Genomic DNA, 23316 nt, shown 5'->3' with positions numbered 1-23316 from the left:
GCTTGTGCTGAGATAGAGTCCATGAAATAATGAAGAAGGACAGCAGTAAGGATCCTGAGTCAAACCCAACCGCCGCATTGGCAAAGATCCTTATCACTCAAGTGAGTCTCTATGGTTTTTGATTGAACATAATGCCACGGCAAAAGTTCTTCCCAATGATGCTATGTTCTCTTCTGATTTCAGGTCGACAGAAAGCTGGTAAAGCAGACGGTAATGACGTCAGTATATGGTGTCACCTATGTTGGAGCGCGTGAACAAATAAAAAGAAGATTAGAAGAGAAAGGTGTTATCACTGACGAGAGAATGTTATTTGCTGCTGCTTGCTATTCTGCAAAAGTAAGAAGAATAGTAGCATTCTCGCAAATACTAGTTACTTTGTTTCTAGTTATGAACTAATCTTATGCTTGAAACATTTCTCCTCAGGTGACCCTAGCTGCTCTTGGAGAAATATTTGAAGCGGCACGTGCCATTATGAGTTGGCTTGGTGATTGTGCAAAGGTGTGGTCTTGTAGTATGTTTGTTAACTCTACTCTTTTATGTTTAGTAAATGAGAGACCTAATAGTGTTTTCTTTTTCAACTTTACAGATAATTGCATCCGATAATCATCCAGTGCGATGGATCACCCCTCTTGGGCTCCCTGTTGTGCAACCCTATTGCAGAAGTGAAAGACATCTGGTAAGAATCCTTCATGTAAACTACAAATCATCCCATTGTGGGAGCCAATAATTTTGACTGTTGGTATCAAATAAGACTACTATGGTTGCAGATAAGAACATCTCTTCAGGTTTTGGCTCTTCAGCGAGAGGGTAACACGGTAAAGCCTATTTTGTTCCTTTATTTGTGAGCACTGAGCAAATTTCACTTTTATGATCCCGTAGACTTAAATATTTGTAATTTCAGGTGGATGTTAGGAAACAAAGAACTGCGTTTCCCCCAAATTTTGTGCACTCACTGGACGGCACACACATGATGATGACTGCTGTCGCATGTCGAGAGGCTGGCCTAAACTTTGCAGGTTAGTCCTGTTAATACAGCTGATGGCTTGCCAACCCAAAAAAAGATGGAACATCTATTTATTCAAAGCCTCGGTTTTGCAGGTGTGCATGACTCCTACTGGACCCATGCGTGTGATGTTGACACAATGAACAGAATACTTAGGGAGAAATTTGTTGAGCTTTACAACACACCAATCCTTGAAGATGTAAGTATTCAATAACTCTTTGGTTAGAAGCCTAGGACTGAATGCCTGACTTTCTTTTCCTGCACGCCTGCTGCCAAAGCAAAAGATTGTGGTAACCATCAGATGGTTTCCAAATCGTATGTGAAATTTTTCCCCAGCTTTACTGAATCAAGGGTTCATGGTTTTTCTTGTAAATTACCAACTTTTAGTTCTATACTTCTACGATCACAGAAAAATCAAGAAACAAAGCATTCTTTATAGAATATCAACATTGTGAATTCTAGTTAAACTTCTTTCTCTAACTGGATTTAGGATTTGAGTTGAAGTGTTTGTACGAATTACAGCCTTGATTGTCTTGTTGACATTGTTGTGTTCTTGATACAGTTGCTCCAAAGTTTCCAAGATGCATACCCGAATCTCGTGTTTCCTCCAGTACCGAAGAGAGGGGATTTTGATTTAAAGGAAGTGCTCAAATCACAGTACTTCTTCAACTGAGTCCAGCACACCACGAAAACGGAGCAACTCAGGGATCTTTCTTTGGTGGCCTGTAGATAACATCCACCACCTCAAAACGACATGGAAAGAACCAGAAATGTGCACGGAAGGCGGCTGCTACTGCAACACACTTAAGAGATAAGATTCTGACATAAACAATCTTGCAGCATGAGTAGGTATTCAGAGAAACCTACTTAGATAAATTTTGGCATCATTGAAGAAGTTTCTAGCTCAGCAGGTAGGTCCTAGACAATCTTGAATAATGGATGCAAGGCATGAGTCACTGCATCAAGCTTGTTTTTCTGTTTTGTGTTGGGGATGAGATTAGGATTAGAGTTTTGTTGTATTTGTCATTCGTAGTGTTGATGTACAGAGAGAGACTTCATATACAAATCAAGAACACAAAACCAGAAGGGAACTAGTGTTGTTGTGATCTTGTAGCCAACTTTTTATTGTCAAACAATGAAACAAATCTATTTAAATGCCCATGAATCAGTAATACATATCCGTGACTGTGACTGACATTCCATTTCCAAATTATTTTTCTTAAAACTAAACCAATTCAAACCAAAAAACCAAGACTGAATTTCAAATGATGATTTACACACAAAAAAAAAAAAAAAAAAAAAAAAAAAATTTTTGGGAAAAANATGTTTGGGCTAAAAACTAGATAATCATTCCCAAAGCCCATTTATTATAACTACGATCTGCTAAGGTTAAGCGATTTTAGGGTTTTGCCTCTTCCCACAAGCAGTTTAGGGCTTCTCTCTGTCTCTCTCGACACTCTCCAGTACCAACCTCAACCATGGCGGAGCAGGTTTCTAATCTCTTTCTCATTGTTAATTGATAAAGTTTCTTAATTTCTATGCAATTACGATCATAATGTTGTTGAAATCATGTGTTTCAGACGGAGAAGGCGTTTTTGAAGCAACCAAAGGTCTTCTTGAGGTGAAACATTTTACAAAAAAAAAAACACATCTTTTTGTTTTTTTATCTACAATTCTTAGAGTGTCTTCTCTTATTGCAATTCATTATTGTTTTTTTCTTCAGCTCGAAGAAATCTGGTAAAGGCAAGAGACCTGGTAAGGGAGGTAATCGTTTCTGGAAGAACATTGGTCTTGGTTTCAAGACTCCAAGAGAAGCTACTGAAGGTACACAATTTGTCTTTGTAATGTTAAAGCTTGTGTTTTTGGTTTAGATTGTGTTGTAATTTGGATGAAAGTTCATCTCTTATTTCCCTATATGGTTTATGAAATTGGAACGAGTTCTGTGTTTGTGTAGTAGTAGATAACATGTTCCATGTTTGTGAACTTTGTATATAGGTGCATACATTGACAAGAAATGTCCCTTTACTGGCACGGTTTCTATTAGAGGTCGTATCTTAGCAGGAACTTGTCACAGTGCGAAAATGCAGAGGACAATCATTGTCCGGAGGAACTATCTTCATTTTGTTAAGAAGTATCAGAGGTGAATAAAAACAATCTTTACTTTAGTGTTAACACAATGGTTGAGAATAGTCTTTAACATTGAGATATATCATTAGGTATGAGAAAAGACATTCGAACATTCCTGCTCATGTCTCACCGTGTTTCCGTGTCAAAGAAGGAGATCATGTGATCATTGGGCAATGCAGGTTAGTACAGCAGTGATCTATCTTGAACTAATTAGAATTAGAATCTGTGTGATACCATATGACACCCATGTGCTTAAATGTTATTTCAGACCATTGTCAAAGACGGTGAGGTTTAATGTCCTTAAGGTCATTCCAGCTGGGAGTTCTGCTATAGGGAAGAAAGCATTCAGTGGAATGTAGAGACTTCTTAGGTTGTTGAGATCGATCCTTTAGAGGAATTTGGTTTTCATATCCTCAAGAAAAATGTCTTTTTCATTTGTGTTAGCTGCAGACATTATGTTTCTCTCTTACTATTACCATTATATAAGAATGATGTTCTTATGTTTGTCTATGTTTCTTCTAAGATTTAGATTCAGAATATAAAGCTACCTTGGGATTCAAACACAATAAATTTAAGGCTAATTTGTTGTCTTGTGTAAATTCAGAACAAAACACATTAACTGTAATGCGCCTTTTAAGATATGCACTAATGCCAAAAGATTAGTGTTTTTTCATAATTTGGTCAAACAAAATCCCAAATCGACCTCAATTATATAGATTTACCTCCATTAGATTTCTTCATCACTTTTGGAATGACCAAAGACATGTCTTCTAAATGTTTGTGGCCTTTGAATCTTTGAGTTCCTTGCAACTCTTTAGCCTGAGAACCAAAATCATCTTGATCCGTTGAAGGCTTGAAGGTTTTCTGCCTTGTGGCGAACCATGCTGTTGATGTTACAAGCGGAGAGGGTCATACAATCCCAAGAAGAAGACTTTAAACTAAAGAGTTGCAAGGAACCACCAGACAAGTGTTATGGCTACACCATGCCTGATCCACAAACCATAAACAAGTTCTTTCAAAACCACTTGTTTCGATGATTTACTTCCAATCTCCTCCTACCCTTCTTGAGTTTCTGAGACTCTCTATAAATCTTCTCCTGTAGCACACTGTCGAGTCGTCTCCTCCATTTAATACTTTGTGGGAGATTAAACGCTTGGTGAAAGTGAAGAGGTCTCATGTCCTTTGGGCGTTCGTTCATTTCACTATTAGTTGACTTAGCAAAGAACACGAGTAGGAATTAGGATGAAAGCTATATTAAAGTTTTTGTTAATGTTTGATTTTCAAACAAACAAAGCTTTTCTTTACAAGGATTCATCATCAAACACAAAAAGTTCCTCCAAATCCTTACGAACAAGAGCACAAATTCTCTTGCTCACCAAGAAAGATAAATTTGATTTACAGCTACTTGTTCAAGATCCCTAGTCACAGGAACTTTTCAATTTTACTATCTACTAATCTTCTTCTGAAATATTGGACAAGAACTTTGTGAGGGATGCGATCCGGGGAAGGTGTCCCGACAAATCACTGAATGAGTCTTTCCTTGACATACCCTGTAATGGCTTGCTGCTTGAAGCAAGATCAACAACTCTTTTGCCTCCTTCAGTCATGTGTCTGTTTCTATCGACCCCAATCTCTTTATCGGTATCAGTAGTTTCGATATTGAGCTGCGAGTTTGCAGCAGATTGCAAGAGGTTGCAGAAAGAATTGACCTTTGACATGACAGACTTCTCATCTGATGTGTCGGGTAAGGTGTCACTTAGCAGCAACTGTTTCATTTCCTCAAACTCTTGGTTGTTCTCACAACCTTGATATAGTGTAAGGAGATCGCTCATCGAGATAGATTGGGGTAGGCCAGGCACTTTTATCTGACTCCAACCGTTTTTGTTTCTCGAATCAACAGACACACCAACTCCTTCAATTGCATGAGCATCCATCACTAAACATATAAATAAAAGACCTATGAGCACAAGAAAAGAGAAACGAGTATAAAAGATAGAGAAAACAAAACACAATACCTGAGCTAGGAGATAGTGCATCATGAGAGAGAGAAACATGTTCTGATGATGACTGAGCTCCAACAGGAGATGCCATATTATAAGATCCAGACATGGAGGGATCCTCAAATATAGATGTCCGCGAATCAAAGAACGGTGAGGCCAAATTTATCTCTGGCTGTCGACTTAAACAGAACAGACGATGATCACATTGGACAAGCTTCTCGAAATGTTTGTCCAATATCCCTGGGGGACACTGCAGAAAATGTTTCCTACCATATCAAAAAGATACATAAGCCATTGTCAGTTGGAGTCATAACATATAAGTTCTATAGTTAGGACACAAGAAAGACATGTTGTTACCTGTTCATGCTGGCATGACCATCAGTAAAATCTGACGTCGGCAGCCACGTAGTATGCTTTCTAGGCAGCGGATTAATTTCCCTGAAAAACAACGGCCGCCTAGCCAGCTGAAACAGAACAAGATCATAAATAAAAACCATTGGTTGGTACATTTGAAGACAGTTGGATGAAACAATCACGAAAGAAGCCATTTTATACCACGATGGACAGCGTTCCAGGTTCATCGTCAGGCAAATTAGCCTTCAGAGACATAATATCAGACCACTGAATCTCAATCTTGCTCTTAAGACCTTGTTCCAATACTTCCCATACAAGTTTGTGTTTTGCAAAGTAGCATTTCGCCACCAAATCACCATCATGCATTGCCTTATACTACAAACAAAAAAGTCAAACTCAGACACCAAAAAAAGACAAACCATGAAACATAAAAACTCCAATTAAAATTTGAAGACTCACCTCCCATTGACCAATCCTAAGAACCGTAGCATGAAAATTAGAAGCTTTAAGCTTCTCAACGGTTCCAACACCAAAACCAAAACTCTCTTTCTTAACACGACTAGTTTCCGACGTTGTGTCGTCACCACTTTGAGAAAGCCTCATCTGAATCAGTTCTAGAAAAGAAGGGCTCTTTCTTAAACTCAACCCCAAAGGACTTGGCTCCTCAAGTAAGTTAAACTTAGATACCCCTGTTCTATTGCTCCATAGCTAATTCCATTTCAAACCCATCAATAAAAACCAAAACTTTCAAAATCAAATTACCAAAAAAAAATGTAATTTTTAGTTGCTTAGAAACATAAGAAATCAAAAGTTTTGTAACAGATTCAAAACCTTAGTTCGTTTGTAGAGAGGAGCATGTTCATCTTCAAGAGAATCTTCAACGATCTCTCGCTTAACAGGAAACTTCGAAGCTTGGCGTCTCATCATCATTTCAACCATTCAATCAAAATCACCAGAAACTTCAGTGAATCTATTGGAAGAATCTTATAAGAAGAAGAGTAACGAGTTTTTGATTTGATGATCTAAAGAAAAGGACGCGATTGAAGTGTCACGCGCAGCTCTTGAGAGATTTATATTTATAATATAATTATTAAAAAAAATTAAGGTTCTAGAAAATACCCAAATTGGCCCTTTTGATCGTGTCTTTACATAGGAGGCTATGTTTGTCATTTCCGTATTGTCAATATATACTTGGTAGAGATAGGCTGTTTCGGGTCCTACGTTTTGCTTTTTTTAATGACGGCTATAGATGGACAATCTGACACGTGTCGCTTTATTCGGACGCTAGCTTTCTTATCTAAAAAAACTTAAAAATGGTCTCTTCTCTTTCTCCCTCCCTGTTTGGTTTTCGTCTGTTTTTGTCGTCACTCGTGTCACATATCCAATATTATAATAATAAAAATGGTTCTATTCTAATGGATAGATTTTTTTTTAATTTTTTTGACATCTATTCTAATGGATAAATTTAGCATCAAGCATTAGTAATGAACTAAACAAATATCTTTAAAATACAAATTTTATAATTGAAGTTTAGTAATGTGGTTACACATCATCCTTAGCTATCAATTACCTTTTTTTCTTTGTTTTATCTCTTATGGAAAAGGTTTAGAAGTGTTAATCCAATCACAAATTTTTTTAAAACATTTAAATTCAATTATGTTTTACTATACTTTAATAGATTATTAAAAGTTTTCTATTATTTATTATTACTGGATTTCAAATTGAAAGATCTTTGTATAAAAATGTTAGTTGTACCAATTTAATAACATCTATATATATTATATATATTAAGTTAACTTTTCTCTCTTCTCCACACTCCACCTCAACATCCACCTAAACAATGTTATTTATATTTTTTTGCATTAAAAATTATTATTTTAAATATTTATTCATTGCATATTTATTAGTTATAATTAATAATAGTAAAAAATAAATAAATAACGAATTAAGTAAATTTAATTAAATTTTAAAATAGTAAAAACAGTAATATAATTTTTTTATTAAATAATAAAAATAATAACTATATATAAATGAATTAAGTAACATAAATGAAAATTTTAAAATAGTAAAAACAATACTATAAATTTGTTTAGTAATAATGTTATTATTCAAATTTTAACCAAAAATGATCATATTGCAAAATTTAGAATGGGAATAAGATTTTAATGCATGGTGGAGTAAAAAAAATTATGTAATTGTATTTATAAAATTCTAAACATAAAATAAAATCGAAGTGAAACATTAGTTTCTAAGAAACATATACTACAAAGATTTATTATTAAATTTCACTTAAAGAAAAATAAAGATTAATTACTCAACTCAACTTAATTTTTTTGATAAAAAATGAAGACTTTGTAAGAATCACATTTTTTTTTGTCAATAGTAAGGATCACACTATTTTGGGAAAACTATGAAAAAAGCTTTTGAAAAAATGATATGTAAGTAATTGCAAAAAGTGACATGTGATTTGTGTACCATATCTCGGAAGGCATATTATCAACTAAAGCTATAATTATATAACATGATAAAAAGTTAAAATATAAAACAAGGTTGAGATTTTATCAATTTTCTCAGATGCTTTTAACCCAAAACATTGGCAGTTTGGCACAAACAACATATTAATGTACACTATGTTTTCTTGAGAAGACGAAGCTGAGATTGCATCACAAATTTAACATCTGAAAATAACATATGAGATTTTAGAAAAATATGTAACTTGGATTAGTGAACGGATATTCATTGTCAGGTTTCACCTTCCAAGCATTCTTGACTTGGTTTGGAAATTCTATTATGGCAAGTGATACACTTGGACAGCCCCGTTATACGTAGCGACATAGCACTAAAAACGTTTATGAAATTTTGTATCTTTGTATTTAATATGGGATATCAATATATTTATATGATCTCTATAATTAGGTCATCAATCAAAATTCGACGTCAGAACTTTTAAAAATATGTTTTCATGGGATATGAATATGGAATGAACTATTTTAGGAATAAAATGTCAGAAGATTGATGACTCTTCTAGTGAAGTTTTTAAATCATTTTCTGTTATCATGTGATATATTGTTGATTTGCCATGAAAACATTATTGTCATACTAGACAATATATATTATATCATATATGTATAGATTAATAAAATAAGTATGACGGTTATATAAACTTATCTTTTAAACTTCAAATGATTATATATGTGTATATATATATATATTTAATAATTTTTATTGATAAAAAAATTAAATTAAATCCCGAGCAAATAGATATAACAATGAAATATGATTTTTAATAATATATATATTTCATATCATTTAGTAAAGTAAATTTAGTGTTTATATAGATTTATACTCAAAAGTTTGAATGATTATATTTGAGATCAAGAATTTATATTAATATAAAATATTTTAAATTAAAATTTCGAGTATGCGCGGGTACAAATTCTAGGTGGTTCATATAATAAAAAGATTACCCGAGATTTATAGTATAGTGTTGTTACAATTTTCATAATAATTTGTAACATTACATTTACACACTAAATATTTTTTTTTCTTATCCTTTAGTGAAATCTCATTGTCACAACAATACAACTTTAGCTAGACAGTCTCTATCACAGCCGCAATTTAATCTTTTAACAAGATTGGGTTTGAGACTTGAGAGTTAATGAATGAGATTGGTGTGATTATAATAATATGAAGTCTTGTCTATCTGATTTCTCAACCCAATCATTAATCCATGCACCTTAGGCGTAGTTTTGTCATGCGGAGACAAAGAAAAAAGAAGACAATATGCAAAAGAAAAATCAACTCATTGACCAAATTATATCACACAATACAAAAGGATATTACCACAAACAACTTAGATTACAATACAAGAAATGCAAAGTAAGAAAAGGATCTATCCGGCTATCTGCTTAAGTCGCCTTTCGATTGACTTTCAAGTAGGGCAGAGCACCGATCACGTTGTCATAGTCGCTCCGGTTCACTTCGGTCTGTATTACAGAAGTCAGAACACAAAGTTAAGACATGTACGAAAGAAGACGGTAAAGAATCAGAGGAGTGAAGTTGCTAATCAAACAAAGCCAAAACAAAGTAATGACTTGGACTTGTGATTATACACTAAGAAGATTCAGATCATCAAACTGATGCCAACTAGTTTAGTTCTCCTAAATCACATTTCTAATGGAAGCCAATGGAGTGAATCTTAATGCCATGGTTTTGTATATCGTAGTATTATTCCGCTAGTAGCTTCAATCTTCATTTAAAGATATCCAGAGAGAGATGCAAGGAGTCAAATGCACAACGAAAGATGCGGTTTGAAGTTCAAAAATGTGTGTTTCGACAAACGAAACCATGCATTTACTCCCAAGACATTAGAGTCAAGTCTCAGACTTCATAACTAGCTTGAAAAATATGAGTTTTTGCGTCTGCTCTATCATCATTCTATGCTCAGAGCTCGTTCTTTTCAACCGTATTCACACCTAATGCTAAAACATCAACAAGATTCACACACAGCTAATCACTAAAGCTTGAAAGATATGAATGCATTTTACACATACAAAAAAAACACCCATCAACAATTTGCAGAATCAACATTCCTTGTTAAAAGAAAACCAAATCTGTGTCTGCTCTATCATCATTCTAGGCTAAGAGCTCGTTCTTTTCAAACCGTATTCACACCAAATGCTAAAACATCAACAAAATTCACTCACAGCTAAACACTAAAGCTTTAAAGAGATGAATGCATTTCACACACACAAAACAAACACCAATCAACAATCCTTGTCAAAGAAAAACCAACCATTTTGGATAGACGCAATTTCCTCTTGTTGTTCTTCTTAGCTAACAAATGCTGCTTTCCAGATCTCCTCCTCACAATCTTCCCCTTACCGGTCACCCTGAACCGCTTCGCTGAAGCCTATCAACAAAATAACAACATTACACAATTTCTTAAATCATTCAACAACAGACTTAACAGCAAGCAAGAAAAGCAAAACACCTTTACTTAAACAATTAAAACCTTCTAAAAGCTAATATTAAAGTTCACAGCTTCAGCAAAATCCCAAACTTTAGCAGATATACTCTTAAGTCTCTATCACTATGACAGCAATAGACACAAGAATAACCATTGAACCGAAGAAAAATCAAAACTTTCGAAGCTAAACTCTCGAAATCGTAGTACTTCCCGTCAATTTCAGCTCAACTATAACAAAAACCAGAAATGTACAGAAAGAGAGAGAGATAGGGGAAAAGGACCTTGTGGGTCTTCAACTTGTATCCCTTATGAGCAAAAACGGTAAAAGACTGAACTTTGTGGGAATTGGGAGAAGCAACGATAGAAATCTTCTGAGGCAAAACAGCGCGAAGCCCAGAAATGGAATGAGTTGAGGCAAGACTCTTGGCGAATTGAACGGAACTGCGAAGTGAAACCTTTGGGGAAGAAGAGCGTAAAGGATGACAGAAGCTAACGTTAACGGAAGCCATAGAGAGAGAAGCCATTATAAGGGTTTGTGCTCTCGGCGACTTTTTTTTTGTAATCTTTTGCACTCACTCCGATTGAGGGAAGAAGAGATGATGAAGAAGATAAGCTTTTTTCGCTTTAAGAGAGAAAGAGATTGAACGGATAATGTGAATTCCGGTTTAGAGAATCCGATTGATTTGAAAACCGGAATTGTTGTTGGTTTTGCTCGAATTGAAAAACTTAGCTAGGCAAAGTGTGTATGCATATTACACAGAAGGCTTAAATTTGTCGTAGGTAGTGGAACGTTAAATCAAATATCTTTGTCATTTACATTAAGTTATAAATTAACCGCTTACTTTGACAATGCCACAGCTTTCGCCATTACAAATCTGACACTTTATAACTTCTACATATGCATATATGTAATATGCCCATAAAAAAAAAAGAGAATTTCTATTATAACTTGATAACGATAATTATACAATTATGTGGGCTAGAAACCCATGGCACATACTAAATTACTTTATCGTAAGGCTCTTATTTTAAAAATAATTCAAATTTTATGGTAAATATAACAAATTAACAGTAATAACCGCATAAACATTTATATCGTCCTGGGATTGAAGGCACAGGCACACAAAGAGGGGCTCCTTTTGGATACTTCTTTAAGCAAGTAGGCTCACACTCAAGGCGAGGACAAAGGTCTGCATTCTTAAAGTTTTTACCCTTAATTTCTTCCCAACACTTGTTTTTTCCCACCACTCCTGTCATATGTTTAAAATATAAACTTTTGATTTTTATACTTTAATCTATATTAATTAATTCGTTTACTGAGAAGATAATGTTTTGAAGAATTAACTACATCAAAGAAATTTGGGTAGTCGAGTTGTAACCCCCTGCAAAGTTCCAATTCTTACTTCATCCCCACGAAACTTTAGTCTCTGTCTATAGCCACACAAAAAATCTTTGATAATGTATATTCCCACCTAATTTTCATTTCAAGTTCTACCCCCACGATCTCTTAAATCCAAACATTTTTTTGTCTAATCTATCATTTAACCTCATGAGCCACCACAACCTAGACGAAGAAAAAAGAGTAAGAAGCAAAATGAATAAAAGGAATCAATGAGTCTCCATCCAAAAAGAAAAACAAGAAGAAGAAGCAGTTCAAGGCAAAAGAAGTTTCCACTCCATCACAGAAGAAGAAATAGACAATGCATTGCAAAAACTGTGGACAAGCTGGTCACAATACTGGGTCTTGTGCCAAACGAGCCAAAATGGTAAGTGTTAGTTATCCATCAATGAAAAAACTGCTATTCATCTATGTTTTATAATGATTTGTGTTTATTTCTGTTGATTTCATTTTCAGTGTCATGGTGAAGCTTCTTCCAGTCAATCTACACATGCAATGTCTCAAGTGGATCAAGCGTAGCAATTTTTTAGTTAGCAAGATATAGTAATGCTTTCGGTTTTGTCTTTTGTCCTATTTAAAACTCATTCATCTTCATGCTAAAAAACATTTATAGTGCTTTATGAATCTATTACAAAATAAACTAGTAAAACAGAGCAAAAAACATGAGTACGTGATAAGAACAAAAAAAAAAGCAAAGCACAAGCTTCTCTTAGCCTCGGTGAAAGCTAGCCAAAAGAGCTGCAGATCTCTTGAAGTTCATGACTTTAATGAGATGATTTGGTCACTCATAGTATGTGGGAAGCAAGCCAAGCAATGAAAGTGTTTGCGGGACTCTCGTTTTTCTGAAAGAGATGTTTGATAGATGAAACTGATTCAAAATCTGGGTAAAATCAAGTTTCAATTTTCGGTTTAATTGTGAATTGAATCTGGTTAAATGATAGATTAGACAAAAAAAAATGTTTGAAGAGACGTGGGGATAGAACTTGAAATGCAAATTAGGTGGGGATATACATTGTCAAAGTTTTTTGTGTGGCTAAAGACAGAGGCTAAAGTTTCGTGGGGATGACGCAAGAATTGGAACTTTGCAGGGGGCTACAACTCGACTACCCAAGAAATTTTCAAAGAATATAAATCAAACATTTCAGAACACAAATTTATAACACCGTATAAAAAAAAATAAGTTGTTGTAAATAAAAGCATAAGTAAATCAGAAAGAGAAAAAAAAACATCAATCTTTATTAAAAGGAAATGTTCTCGAAACATTAATCTATGCAACATGAAAGAATTAATATTGATTGCATGGGAATGTTCTCTATTGATTGCATGGGAATGTTCTCTATTGATTGCATGGGAATGATTTGAAGTGGTTTTGCCTCCCAACCGTTTTTTTTATTCTGGTTCAATCCTAATTACTTGGTTCAATTCTGGTTTCTCTCACAACTATGAGTTTTCTACTTATGGGGCTTGTATCTCTTTTTATTTTCTTTTCGAATTGGGCTTTATGCTCTGTAAACTTTTGATTTCCTATCTTTAATTTGAATGCCTTTTAACAAAAAAAAAAAAGAATTAATATTGAGAAAAATAACAATGAAATAAATTAAAAACTGTTTAGCCAATTCACATTATAATAATTTATTTTTATATCGGAAACAATTTCCAAATCATTTGTGTAATTTATATGATCAGATAAATTTTATAAGTTTCAAATATATATTTAGGAATCGGTTCATATATATATATATATATATAACTAAAATATGTATTGGACATTTTAAAAAAGGCTAAACTGATACCCTTTTTTTTTGTCAAAAAGCTAAATTGATACTATGGCATTCTTTACTAAAGAAAAAGTATTGAAATCTACTTATATATCAACGGTGAGTTGGAATTAAAATCATAAAAATCCAATTAAAAAGTTTTGTCAACTGAATTTTGATCAACGAGATTCTCTAGCAGAAACTATATGTAACACATGGAAATCATGTTATAAATGTTGATACAAACCTAAAACAAGAATTGTAAAAATAAGCAGAATGGTTAGCGAGAGTTGAAAACTTGTCTTCATGATACTAGATGATAGAAATAAATTTATAGTGTTGTAAAAATTGAAAAGAAAGAACAAAAATGTTTAAATGTAGTAGATGTTTTCAAAAAACAACAAAGTGTGGTTATATATAGATGTATCCTCCAGTTAGACATATCTAATTTAAGTTACGCACCATTTTAAATTCCGAAATAAATGGATCTAGTTTTACCAAAGTTCTGAGATGTGTTCGAAATTTCACCCTCTTATTTGCAAATATAGCAAATGGGACTCGTAATAAGATGGTTCAACTATAATGTGTTTTTTTAAGAACATTTTTCAATAGATATCTTATTATATTATCTCTATATCACACATTATTTTACATGATATTATATTGTATGTATTAATTACACTGACAAAAAAAAACATACAATTTATTTATGATTTTGCTATATATATATATATATAGTTTTGCAAGAAAATTTGGTTATCTAGCAGATAAATATTTTTAATAATTTTGCATTCAATTAGATAGATGATGGCCAAATCGTAACGAAAGTAAAATTTGGTATAAAAGTACAAAAACTTATAAGAGGCATCTGTTATTATATGTAATCAATAGTTAAAATTCTGAAATTTGGTTATCCAGCAGAAGGTTTATAATAAATTAGCATTCAATAAGGATTATTGTATGATCTAATATTTTTGAATCATATTGTGAATGACAAAAACTAAACCAATAACTTAGGAGAAAGGGATGGGAACATAGGAGAAGCATGGCATATGCAATAAAATGGTGGTCACAATATAATCATGCTAAGCACATGAATGCTCATCATTTGGTCTTTCCTTTGCTTATATACTTAACAACATTAAACGCCAAAAACAATGTAGAGTAATTTAACTTATCTTTCACTTTCGGCAATTTAAAACTGTGATATTTTCAATAATATGAGTAAGTATTCTCTTTTTAGTATATTTTTGGACAAAATTAATTATTCTCTTATACACATTTTTTTTTACAACAATCATTATCATACATTAGTCTTTTTGTGGCTGAATACATTACTTAGTTTGTTTGGCTATATCCTATATATGTACATTACTTCGTTACATGATATAGCGTCGTTATCACTCTTATGCAAATTCGTTATAGTGCGGTTAGGTAAGCTCGTGTTTTACTTACGAGTTTGTTACATGTATAATTAATGCTAGTGTGTCATTAGTGTTTTTGGTTTTATTTTCTGAAATTCCCATTTTTACACTAACTCAATTCTTATTGATCTTTCTTCTTATATATGTTCTCTTTCCCTATACATATTGATATACGTTTTTATGTTTGGCTACATCGTCAACATATATGAATAATTAAGGTTATGAGCCCTGTTCATTATACTTCGGCATATTTTCTTAAAACACTGAACCGTGGGTTAGATTTGGTGACTGCTATGTAATAGAGTAAAAATAGTGGGATGAGAAAGTAAGAGACAAAAAATATTTCAACCGTAAAGGAGACGAATTAATTTCTCTCCACTTAGGAAGAGTAACAAGAAGGAAATTAAAAACCTTTTTTTTTGCTAACAAAAGAATTCAAGAATTTTGTTTCAGTGGTGGAATCCTATGTTGTTCAAGACAAAATACAGTAGGTCTAATTAGTTTGTATATATTAAAAATAATTAAGTTAAACATTTTTTAGACTACTCCCTTGGTTTGTTTTTATTTGTCATTTTAGAGTTAATTTTTTGTTTCATATTACTTGTCGTTTTGTATTTACGGTGCAATTTTAAGAATCAAATTTTTAGTTTTACCCCTAATTTTTAACTTATTAATTACTTATATCAAATGAAATAGTGTAATAACGAGGAGTAAAACAAAAAAATATAATTGTTTTCTTAAAATGTGTAAAAATTTCTAGAATGACAAGTAATATAAATGAGAGGGAGTACGATCATTAAATAAAAAAAAACTGTTTGTGTATCTCAAACATACATGACTCTATGCTAGATTTCTGCAATTTGTTTCCTCCATAGATTAGAATATTTAGTCAAATACTTATAAAAAAATGTTTCAGTGTAAATGTCGATTTAGAGTTCAATCCAAATTTTTGTTGAAAAAATTCAAGTTTAATTCTTACTTAATGTATTGACCAATAGATAAATTTATAAAACAACATTTTTTTCTTAGTTTATATTAAAAAGCTTGAATGATATTTAAATTAATATAGAGGAAATATTATTAAGAAAAATATGTGCAATATTATGGGTATGACAGTCAAAAATTTCGGATATCCGGATCCGTCCAAGGACTAGTTTTACTAATATATGAGCTGAATAAATTTTCACCAAATTATCATAGGATGATACTGAAAACTAGTATTAGTAGATTACTATTTTTTTAATGTGTTACGTTCATAATGTATAATGAGATCACTTTTTAAAATCTACAAACTTAAAGAATACTAGAAATGGTAAAAGAAAAAAAAATAGCAGAATTCTATCTTCAATATGTTAAATTTTAAAATTCTTACCAAAAAAATATGTTTTCATATTAATCTCCCTTTTTATATATATAAAAAAACTGCTTGTATATAAATCAACACTAGGAAAAGTAATCACCTAAAGATTAACATTTGACAAAGTTGACAATCACTATCATCATACGATGTTGTGTAGGGTCGATGATTTAATTTGTACTATATAAAAAAATTAAAAACTAACATTTTCTCTTTACGGGTTACCCAAAATAAATACTTATAAAAGATAAGTTGAAAATTTGAATATAGCAAGGTCTTGTCAACGATCCAAATACAATGCAGCAGTAACCCGAAAAAAAAAAAGAAAAAGAAAATTCAAAACAAAACTTCCTCTGTTTCTCTTGTGTCTTTACGAGCTTCAAAAACCGAAAATTGTCGAAGATAGAACAAGTTCTGGGGTTTGATTACTTGTGCAGCAAGCCTTCTTCACCAGGTTAGAAATCTCGAGTTTCCCACGTCGAATTTATTATATTGATTTGCCTTTTTATTTATATTTTTTAAACCCCTGTTTTGGTTTTGATCAAAATTAGAAACCCTAATTTTTTTGTTCTTGAGTGTTCGTTCAGTCTGAGACAAATACTAAAAACTGATGTTTTGTTGATTAATTTGATTCAAAACTAATTTATTGTGCGACAATGTTAATTCTTGTTTCAGTTTCTGGCGTTTTATAGAGATTTTAATGAAGAAAGCCAAGAACAAAAGTTTTTAAGATCTTTGCAGAATTACTTAATAAATTCCAAAAATAGTTTTGATCGATAAAACTTGTCTGCTCCATAAGAGACACAAGTCGTGGTTCACTCACAGACAAAAAACAAATTGTATTCTTCTCCTTTCTCACTATAAACAAAACACTTTTTTTTTTTTTTTTACGAATCCCAAATTTTATTGTTTCACGAGATTTATTTTCCCAAGAAACATTTCAAGTTTTTTTTTTTTTTTTTCTCAAATGGTCAAAACATAAATTATATATTAATCACCAGATTGTTTTGCTAATTTCATCTGCATTATTTGTCACTGCAAAAAATAAAAAAAGTATCACCATTTTTATCTGAGAGTAGAGACACTGATTCTTCCATACACGTGGTCCTCTTTGTCTCTTCCCATATAGGAAACAGATGAATCTGCAAAATCTCCATTTTGTTTGCTAATTGTTAATTATATAATTCATTAGCAGCATTATTATAATCAAAACTGTTCTTGATTAATAAAAAAAACCTTAAGAGAGCTAATAAAGGAAACTTCTTTTTGTTAACTTTGAGATTTTGATTGTTTGATGTGGTGGAAGAAGAAGAAGAAAGAAAGGTGAGTCTGTGAATTGTGAAATCTCCCATTAAATTTTTTCTTCCAGCCCATCCGACCATGGCACACCCGTGACAATGACACTGAAAAAGATTTGTATTTTTTTTGCTCAGAGGGTTTTATAAAATAAAGTCTTTGATTGAAATCAAGAATATCTCTGAAACTGTGTAAAGTGCAGCAAAATTAACTCAATACTAGTACTAGACCTTTTGTTATAGTCCTAGCTAGGCACAACTTTCTTATCTCTTTAACTACTAGGTCTCAGCTTGTTCTTGTTGTCCCCTTTTTCTTTTGGGACCTAACTTTGCTTTATGGTGATTTGAAACTGTTGTCAGCTTTGTCCCAAGGACCAAGGATTGTCTTTTTTTCAATCTCCATGTCTTGATCTGTTTTGGCTTCTTGATCATTAAACACCTTAAGATCTTACCTTTCTTTTTTCTCTTTCTTAGACATTGGGTAGTCTTTAAAGGTTTCTTGATCTGTGTCTCTGTTGTAAAGATTTAATCTTTATCTTTCTTTTTATCATCTGGGTTGTCTCTAAAATATTCTCTGCTTTTGCTCCATCTTGCTCATCTGTAAGGTATCTTACTTTTTGGCAGAATAAAAGAAGTGTCTACAATGAGAGGCATTAGCTTATAAATCAAATCAATGCAAGTTGGTTTATGCTTAGTTTGAATGGAAGTGGTATATGGTTCCAAGAAAACAGCAATGGCGAAGCAGCAGCAATCTGATACTACAAGACCGCCTCTTGTTCCAGCTGAGAAGAACAATGCAGTTTCTGTCACGCGCCGTGCTAGAACAATGGAGGTTAGTTCAAGATACAGATCACCGACTCCTACTAAAACTAGGAGATGTCCTTCGCCTAATGTCACGAGAACTGTGCCATCTTCAACCTCTCAATCGCTATCGAAAAGAGCGGTTTCAGCGGAAAGGAAACGTAGCCCTTCCACGCCAACAACTACTCCTTCCACACCGGTTAGTGATGTATCTATAGATTTACCGGTTTCTTCTAGGAGACTACCTACTGGTCGTTTACCTGAAAGCTTATGGCCTTCTACTATGAGAAGCCTCAGTGTTTCTTTTCAGTCTGATTCAGTCTCAGTTCCTGTTAGTAAGAAGGACAAACCGCTTGTTACTTCTTCGAATGATCGGACATTGAGACAGTCTTCTTCGAATACAGCGCATATGCAGCAGAGTGAGACAACATCTGTGTTGAGGAAACATACGCCTGAGAGAAAAAGAAGTCCATTAAGAGGTAAGAATGTGTCTGGTGGACAGTCAGAGAATTCAAAACCTGTGGATGGTTCTCATAGTAAGATAATAGAACAACATCGATGGCCTAGTCGAATTAGTGGGAAGATTGCATCATCAAATCCTATGAACAGAAGCTTAGATCTTGACGATAAATCTATCAGGAGAATGTCATTGCCTTTGTCTAATAAAATCTGTAAACCATTGCTTAAGTCTTCTAGTGACACAACAAGGTTGTTGTCCTGTTATGAAAATGGTGGACAAGAAATTTTGTCTCCAACAACTTCAGAAGATAGTAGTAGTTGTGAGTCTCTCAAACTATTGTCTGCAAGTTCATTAGATAGAAAAACCTTAGCTAGGTTGCACCCATTGTCTGCTCCTGGATCACGCACTGCTTCACCGAGCAGATCCTCATTTTCATCATCATCCTCTAATTCTCGAGGCTTGAGTCCTTCAAGAGGAGTGAGTCCCTTGAGAGGATTGAGTCCTTCAAGAGTTGGAAGTTTCTCTTGTGTGAGATCTTCTACACCTCCACCGAGAGGTGTAAGTCCATCCCGGATAAGACAAACCGCACAATCCAGTAGCAACACAACCTCGGTTCTCAGCTTCATTGCGGATGTCAAGAAAGGGAAAAAGGCAACTTACATAGAAGATGTTCATCAGCTGCGGTTACTCTATAATAGATATACGCAGTGGCGGTTTGCAAATGCTCGAGCTGAGGGAGTAAGCTATATTCAAAGCTTAATTGCTGAGGTAAAAGATACTCTGCCACTAGAAAACACTGGATCAAATTTTGAAATTAACATTCTATTAAGTGTACCTTCCTCTGTTTTAACAATCTTGAGGTTACAGGAAACTCTATACAATGTATGGCATGCAACATCAGACCTACGGGATCATGTGACGAACCAAAGAATTTGTCTTCAACAGCTGAAGCTAGAAATGAAGCTAGAATCCATCTTAAATGATCAGGTAAAATATGTCTTCACTTCCACTTGTGTTCATCAGATTATCATCCTCATGATCTAAAGGCTTTCATGTAAGTATTGTGCAGCTGGTTTGCCTTGAAGATTGGGCAACACTTGAGAGAGAACACATTAGTTCTTTAGCTGGTGCCATTGGAGACTTGGAAGCAAATACTCTCAGGCTTCCACTGGCAGGAGGAACAAAGGTATGGTTTCTTACTTCTTCACACAGTGATCGAAAAGACCAAGAATCGAGTAATGATTTCGCAAATCTCTTGTGATCACAGGCGGACCTTGGATCTCTGAAGTTGGCTATGTCTTCAGCTCTTGATGTTATGCAGAGTATGGGATCATCCATCTGGTCTTTACACTCGCAAACAGAGGAGATGAATAAGGTTATTTCCGATCTTGCTGTTACAGTAGCAAAAGAGAACTTTTTGCTTGACAAATGTGAAGATCTCTTGGCATCAACCGCAGACATGGAGGTAACAAATCAAAACACAAATCCAAGAATCTATGGTTTTCAACGCGTTAAACCGAGTTTTTCTTTGTGAAACAGATAGAAGAGAGTAGCCTCAAGACCCATCTGATACAAAAGAAGCAAGAAGAAGAAGTAAGAGATGATGCAGAGTCTCCATCGTTGCCACTAAGCAAGTTTCCATGGCCGTAACAACCACACACTTCAAAGAATGACTTGTAAATCGCTCTTTTTGGCTTGCATTTTCTTCTGCCATCATCTTTTTCCATTTTGTCTTTTACTTGTAGGAAAAAAGATGTGAAGAAGATTAGAGAGGGTTTAAAGGATAATCAATGAAGAAAATGCAATTTAAATATTCACATGTAACCTCAGTTTTAGGTTTTCTTCTTAATCAAATATATAATCTCTGTTAGTTTAGTACTCAAATAAATTACATTTTAACACAAAATAGTAAATTCAAAATATGTTTTGATCAGACTTTATCTAGTTTCTGTCATGTAAGCAATTAAGTTATAAGCTTGGTTAAACAAGTACACTTCTGTATGAATCAACTATGATGAAAGTTATACAAAAATGATTAGAGAAATGATCTACAAACGAAGAACATCATTCAAATAGGACTAATTCTATCTGTTATCAGCTCTTGACTCTCTTCAGACATCATTGGCAGAAAAGTAAATATACAAAACTTTACTTTAGCTCTCAAAATCCTTACCACAGATTTAAACTTCAGATTCGATCTGTAGAGGCTCAGCCGTTGTTTCTGCAACCGTTATTTCTGCAGCCGAAACTTCGCCTTCCGGTTGTTTTTTCTTCTTTCTTGAGGCTGGTTCTTGTGGTTTCCGAATCATCTCCTTGTTTGGTACCAAGATAATGAACAAGTTTCTATCCCTGAAGTTTTTGCTCTCTTCAGTCGCAAGCTACAGATCCAGGACAAGTTTCAGTGACTCACCATTCATTTCACAAACAGTTCACATTTATCAGGAACATGAGGAGAAAGAACATGTTACCTCCCCTATTTCGGTTTGAAAACGTCTGAGGAGTTCAATTGCAATATTTCTGAATTCGTTTTCTCGTCCTTTCATGCTCACAATAACCTTAACCTGTGTACATTAACAAGACACATTCAGCTTAGACAGAACTCTAGCAGCTTATGAAGATTATGGGAACAAACCTTGTCACCATCTTGCAAGAACTTTTGGGCAGCTCTTAGACGAACAGAATAATCATGCTGATCAATGTTATAACTGTCGGAAAAAAAAAAGCAGTAGCCTTTGAGAAGATTCAGTTCTAAAGACTTCATTTGTAACATCAAAAACAAAACAAAAATCACAAAATCCGTACCCCATTTTAAGCTCTTTTAAGTCCATGCGAGTGGCTGATATGAAGAAACACAAGAAAAAACACATAAGCTGATAAGCATCTCATTTCCAACTCTGAAACTAAGAGGGAGAGAGGAACAGTCAATACTTTTCTTTTGCTGATCTTTCTTCTTCTTCTGCTGTTCGTATCTGTATTTACTGATAAAGCAAAACAAAAAGCATCATCACCGGTAATACAGCAAAGCTTGGTATATCTACAAGGAGACAATCTCAATACATATCTAGATACTCACCTGTAGTCCATCATTTTAACAACCGGAGGATCTGCATCAGGTGATAATATCACCTAATAACCAACACAATCTATCAATATGAGTTGGTTGGTTTAATTACACTAGAGAGTCTCGGTGTAGCTAAAACATTTCAATGGAAACACATACCAGATCAAGCTCAGCATCATCAGCCATTCGAACAGCTTCGTCTTTAGATACTAAACCAAGCTACAGAGAGCAAAAACAAAACTGGACCTTTATGAGTCTATTAATTTTACAGAATCAAAAGCTGATTTCAAGAGATTGAAGTCACATTTACCATGTTCTGTTTTTCATCAATAAGCCTAACAGTAGCTGACCTACTCAAACACAACAACATTACCATCACAAAATTTTCGAATCATCAAGAAATTTTCAAAATTAACAATTAGGCTAATGAAACCTTCTTACCTAATTGAGGCGATATCAAGCGCTTCATCAACTTCGGCTTCTTTCGGCCTACCCCGCCTCGAGTCTCCAGAGAAACGATAACCTCCACCACCACCACCACCACCTCCGAAGCGGCAAGTGACGGTGAAGCCACGGCGAGGAGAAGGAGTGAGATTAGCGAAAGACAGTTCGGATTTGGAGAGACGAAGACCACAGAGCTTGGAGTCGACGGAGAATAGTGAATGCGACGACAACGTTTTGGTGATTCCGGCGAAAACGGCGTTGAATCCGACGGTGCTGGTAATCCCAACCATGGCGCTTCTTCTATTCACTCCAGAAGGTTTCAAAACCTTCGCAGCTGCACGAAGCTCTTCTTATCCAGAAGCCAAATGAGAGTGAACTACGTCGTTTAACAAGTTAGTGCTGGAAACCAAACGACGGTGTTTTATTAATGGGCTCTTACTGGACCAATTTAAAATAAAGGGCTCAATATTGATGTAGCAATCGGATATCATTGTTCCTAAATCCTTAGGAGTTTAATTTAATTGTGTGACTTGTGTCTTGTGTGACATTAATTGATAATTTCATCTATTAAATTCCAATTTTGTCCTCTCACCAACTTTTACCTTTTTAGTTTTTAGGAATATGATATTCCTAGTTCTAAAAGCGTGAAAGAAGAACAAAAGTTAATTATTCTTTATAAAAGAATTCATGGTTATTATGACTTCTCAATAAAATATTTTCAAAAAAATTACTTATCATGTCATAAATCAACTATTATTATAATTAATTATATAGATGTATATTTGTGGAGAGGTACATATAAATTCAGAAACATATAAGTTAAATGTTCAAACTTTCAATAGCTTTTAGCAAAAAAAAAAAAAAA

The 23316-nt window shown here is 33.8% G+C and overlaps 6 protein-coding genes across 10 annotated transcripts in view; 3 read left to right on the top strand and 3 right to left on the bottom strand.

Annotated features, from left to right (window-relative positions):
• The window catches only part of LOC104752040 (DNA-directed RNA polymerase 3, chloroplastic), an 8470-nt gene extending 6308 nt beyond the window's left edge, over window positions 1–2162 (top strand). For 2 of the 3 annotated variants that reach the window (XM_010474110.2, XM_010474111.2), the window contains exons 15-20: window positions 424–498; window positions 587–676; window positions 768–815; window positions 902–1016; window positions 1099–1202; window positions 1566–2162. In XM_010474110.2, the coding sequence (XP_010472412.2) occupies window positions 424–498; window positions 587–676; window positions 768–815; window positions 902–1016; window positions 1099–1202; window positions 1566–1676 (543 nt within the window). In that variant the 3' untranslated portion in view covers window positions 1677–2162. Of the gene's footprint in view, window positions 1–423; window positions 499–586; window positions 677–751; window positions 816–901; window positions 1017–1098; window positions 1203–1565 lie in introns of those variants that run through there. The other variant, XM_019237954.1, reaches the window with a different exon arrangement.
• On the top strand, window positions 2468–3711 carry LOC104752038 (40S ribosomal protein S11-3). The gene is made up of 6 exons (XM_010474108.2): window positions 2468–2493; window positions 2584–2624; window positions 2727–2827; window positions 2999–3143; window positions 3220–3309; window positions 3399–3711. Exons 1-6 carry the CDS (start codon window positions 2482–2484, stop codon window positions 3487–3489), a joined length of 480 nt encoding a protein of 159 aa, XP_010472410.1. The 5' UTR covers window positions 2468–2481; the 3' UTR covers window positions 3490–3711.
• On the bottom strand, window positions 4360–6548 carry LOC104752037. Its single transcript, XM_010474107.1, has 6 exons — window positions 6316–6548; window positions 5944–6192; window positions 5686–5859; window positions 5488–5594; window positions 5146–5396; window positions 4360–5066 (listed from the first exon to the last, which is right to left on the bottom strand). The coding sequence occupies exons 1-6, from the start codon at window positions 6421–6423 to the stop codon at window positions 4582–4584; spliced, it is 1374 nt and encodes a 457-aa protein (XP_010472409.1). The 5' UTR covers window positions 6424–6548; the 3' UTR covers window positions 4360–4581.
• On the bottom strand, window positions 9269–11069 carry LOC104752036 (50S ribosomal protein L35, chloroplastic-like). The gene is made up of 3 exons (XM_010474106.1): window positions 10735–11069; window positions 10280–10396; window positions 9269–9470 (listed from the first exon to the last, which is right to left on the bottom strand). Exons 1-3 carry the CDS (start codon window positions 10975–10977, stop codon window positions 9393–9395), a joined length of 438 nt encoding a protein of 145 aa, XP_010472408.1. The 5' UTR covers window positions 10978–11069; the 3' UTR covers window positions 9269–9392.
• Window positions 16663–20634, top strand: LOC104752034 (QWRF motif-containing protein 4-like). 2 transcript variants are annotated; one of them, XM_010474100.2, is made up of 6 exons: window positions 16663–16844; window positions 18310–19714; window positions 19814–19933; window positions 20016–20132; window positions 20214–20411; window positions 20486–20634. In XM_010474100.2, exons 2-6 carry the CDS (start codon window positions 18386–18388, stop codon window positions 20594–20596), a joined length of 1875 nt encoding a protein of 624 aa, XP_010472402.1. In that variant the 5' UTR covers window positions 16663–16844; window positions 18310–18385; the 3' UTR covers window positions 20597–20634. The 2 variants fall into 2 exon arrangements, with proteins under 2 accessions (XP_010472402.1, XP_010472403.1); XM_010474101.2 differs by lacking the exon at window positions 16663–16844 and adding an exon at window positions 17390–17713.
• LOC104752035 (translation initiation factor IF-3) overlaps window positions 20923–23316 on the bottom strand; it is a 2955-nt gene continuing 561 nt past the window's right edge. The window contains exons 2-10 of one of the 2 annotated variants that reach the window (XM_010474105.2): window positions 22449–22496; window positions 22318–22357; window positions 22167–22226; window positions 22020–22072; window positions 21875–21924; window positions 21749–21782; window positions 21579–21651; window positions 21415–21507; window positions 20923–21324 (exon numbers count right to left, since the gene is read on the bottom strand). In XM_010474105.2, the coding sequence (XP_010472407.1) occupies window positions 21127–21324; window positions 21415–21507; window positions 21579–21651; window positions 21749–21782; window positions 21875–21924; window positions 22020–22072; window positions 22167–22226; window positions 22318–22357; window positions 22449–22496 (649 nt within the window). In that variant the 3' untranslated portion in view covers window positions 20923–21126. Of the gene's footprint in view, window positions 21325–21414; window positions 21508–21578; window positions 21652–21748; window positions 21783–21874; window positions 21925–22019; window positions 22073–22166; window positions 22227–22317; window positions 22358–22448; window positions 22805–23316 lie in introns of those variants that run through there. The other variant, XM_010474102.2, reaches the window with a different exon arrangement.

The sequence above is a fragment of the Camelina sativa genome, chromosome 16 (genome assembly GCF_000633955.1).
Source record: "Camelina sativa cultivar DH55 chromosome 16, Cs, whole genome shotgun sequence".
NCBI classification, from domain to species: domain Eukaryota; kingdom Viridiplantae; phylum Streptophyta; class Magnoliopsida; order Brassicales; family Brassicaceae; genus Camelina; species Camelina sativa.
Note: the sequence above shows the minus strand (reverse complement) of the source record. Positions and strands in the feature narration are given on the sequence as shown.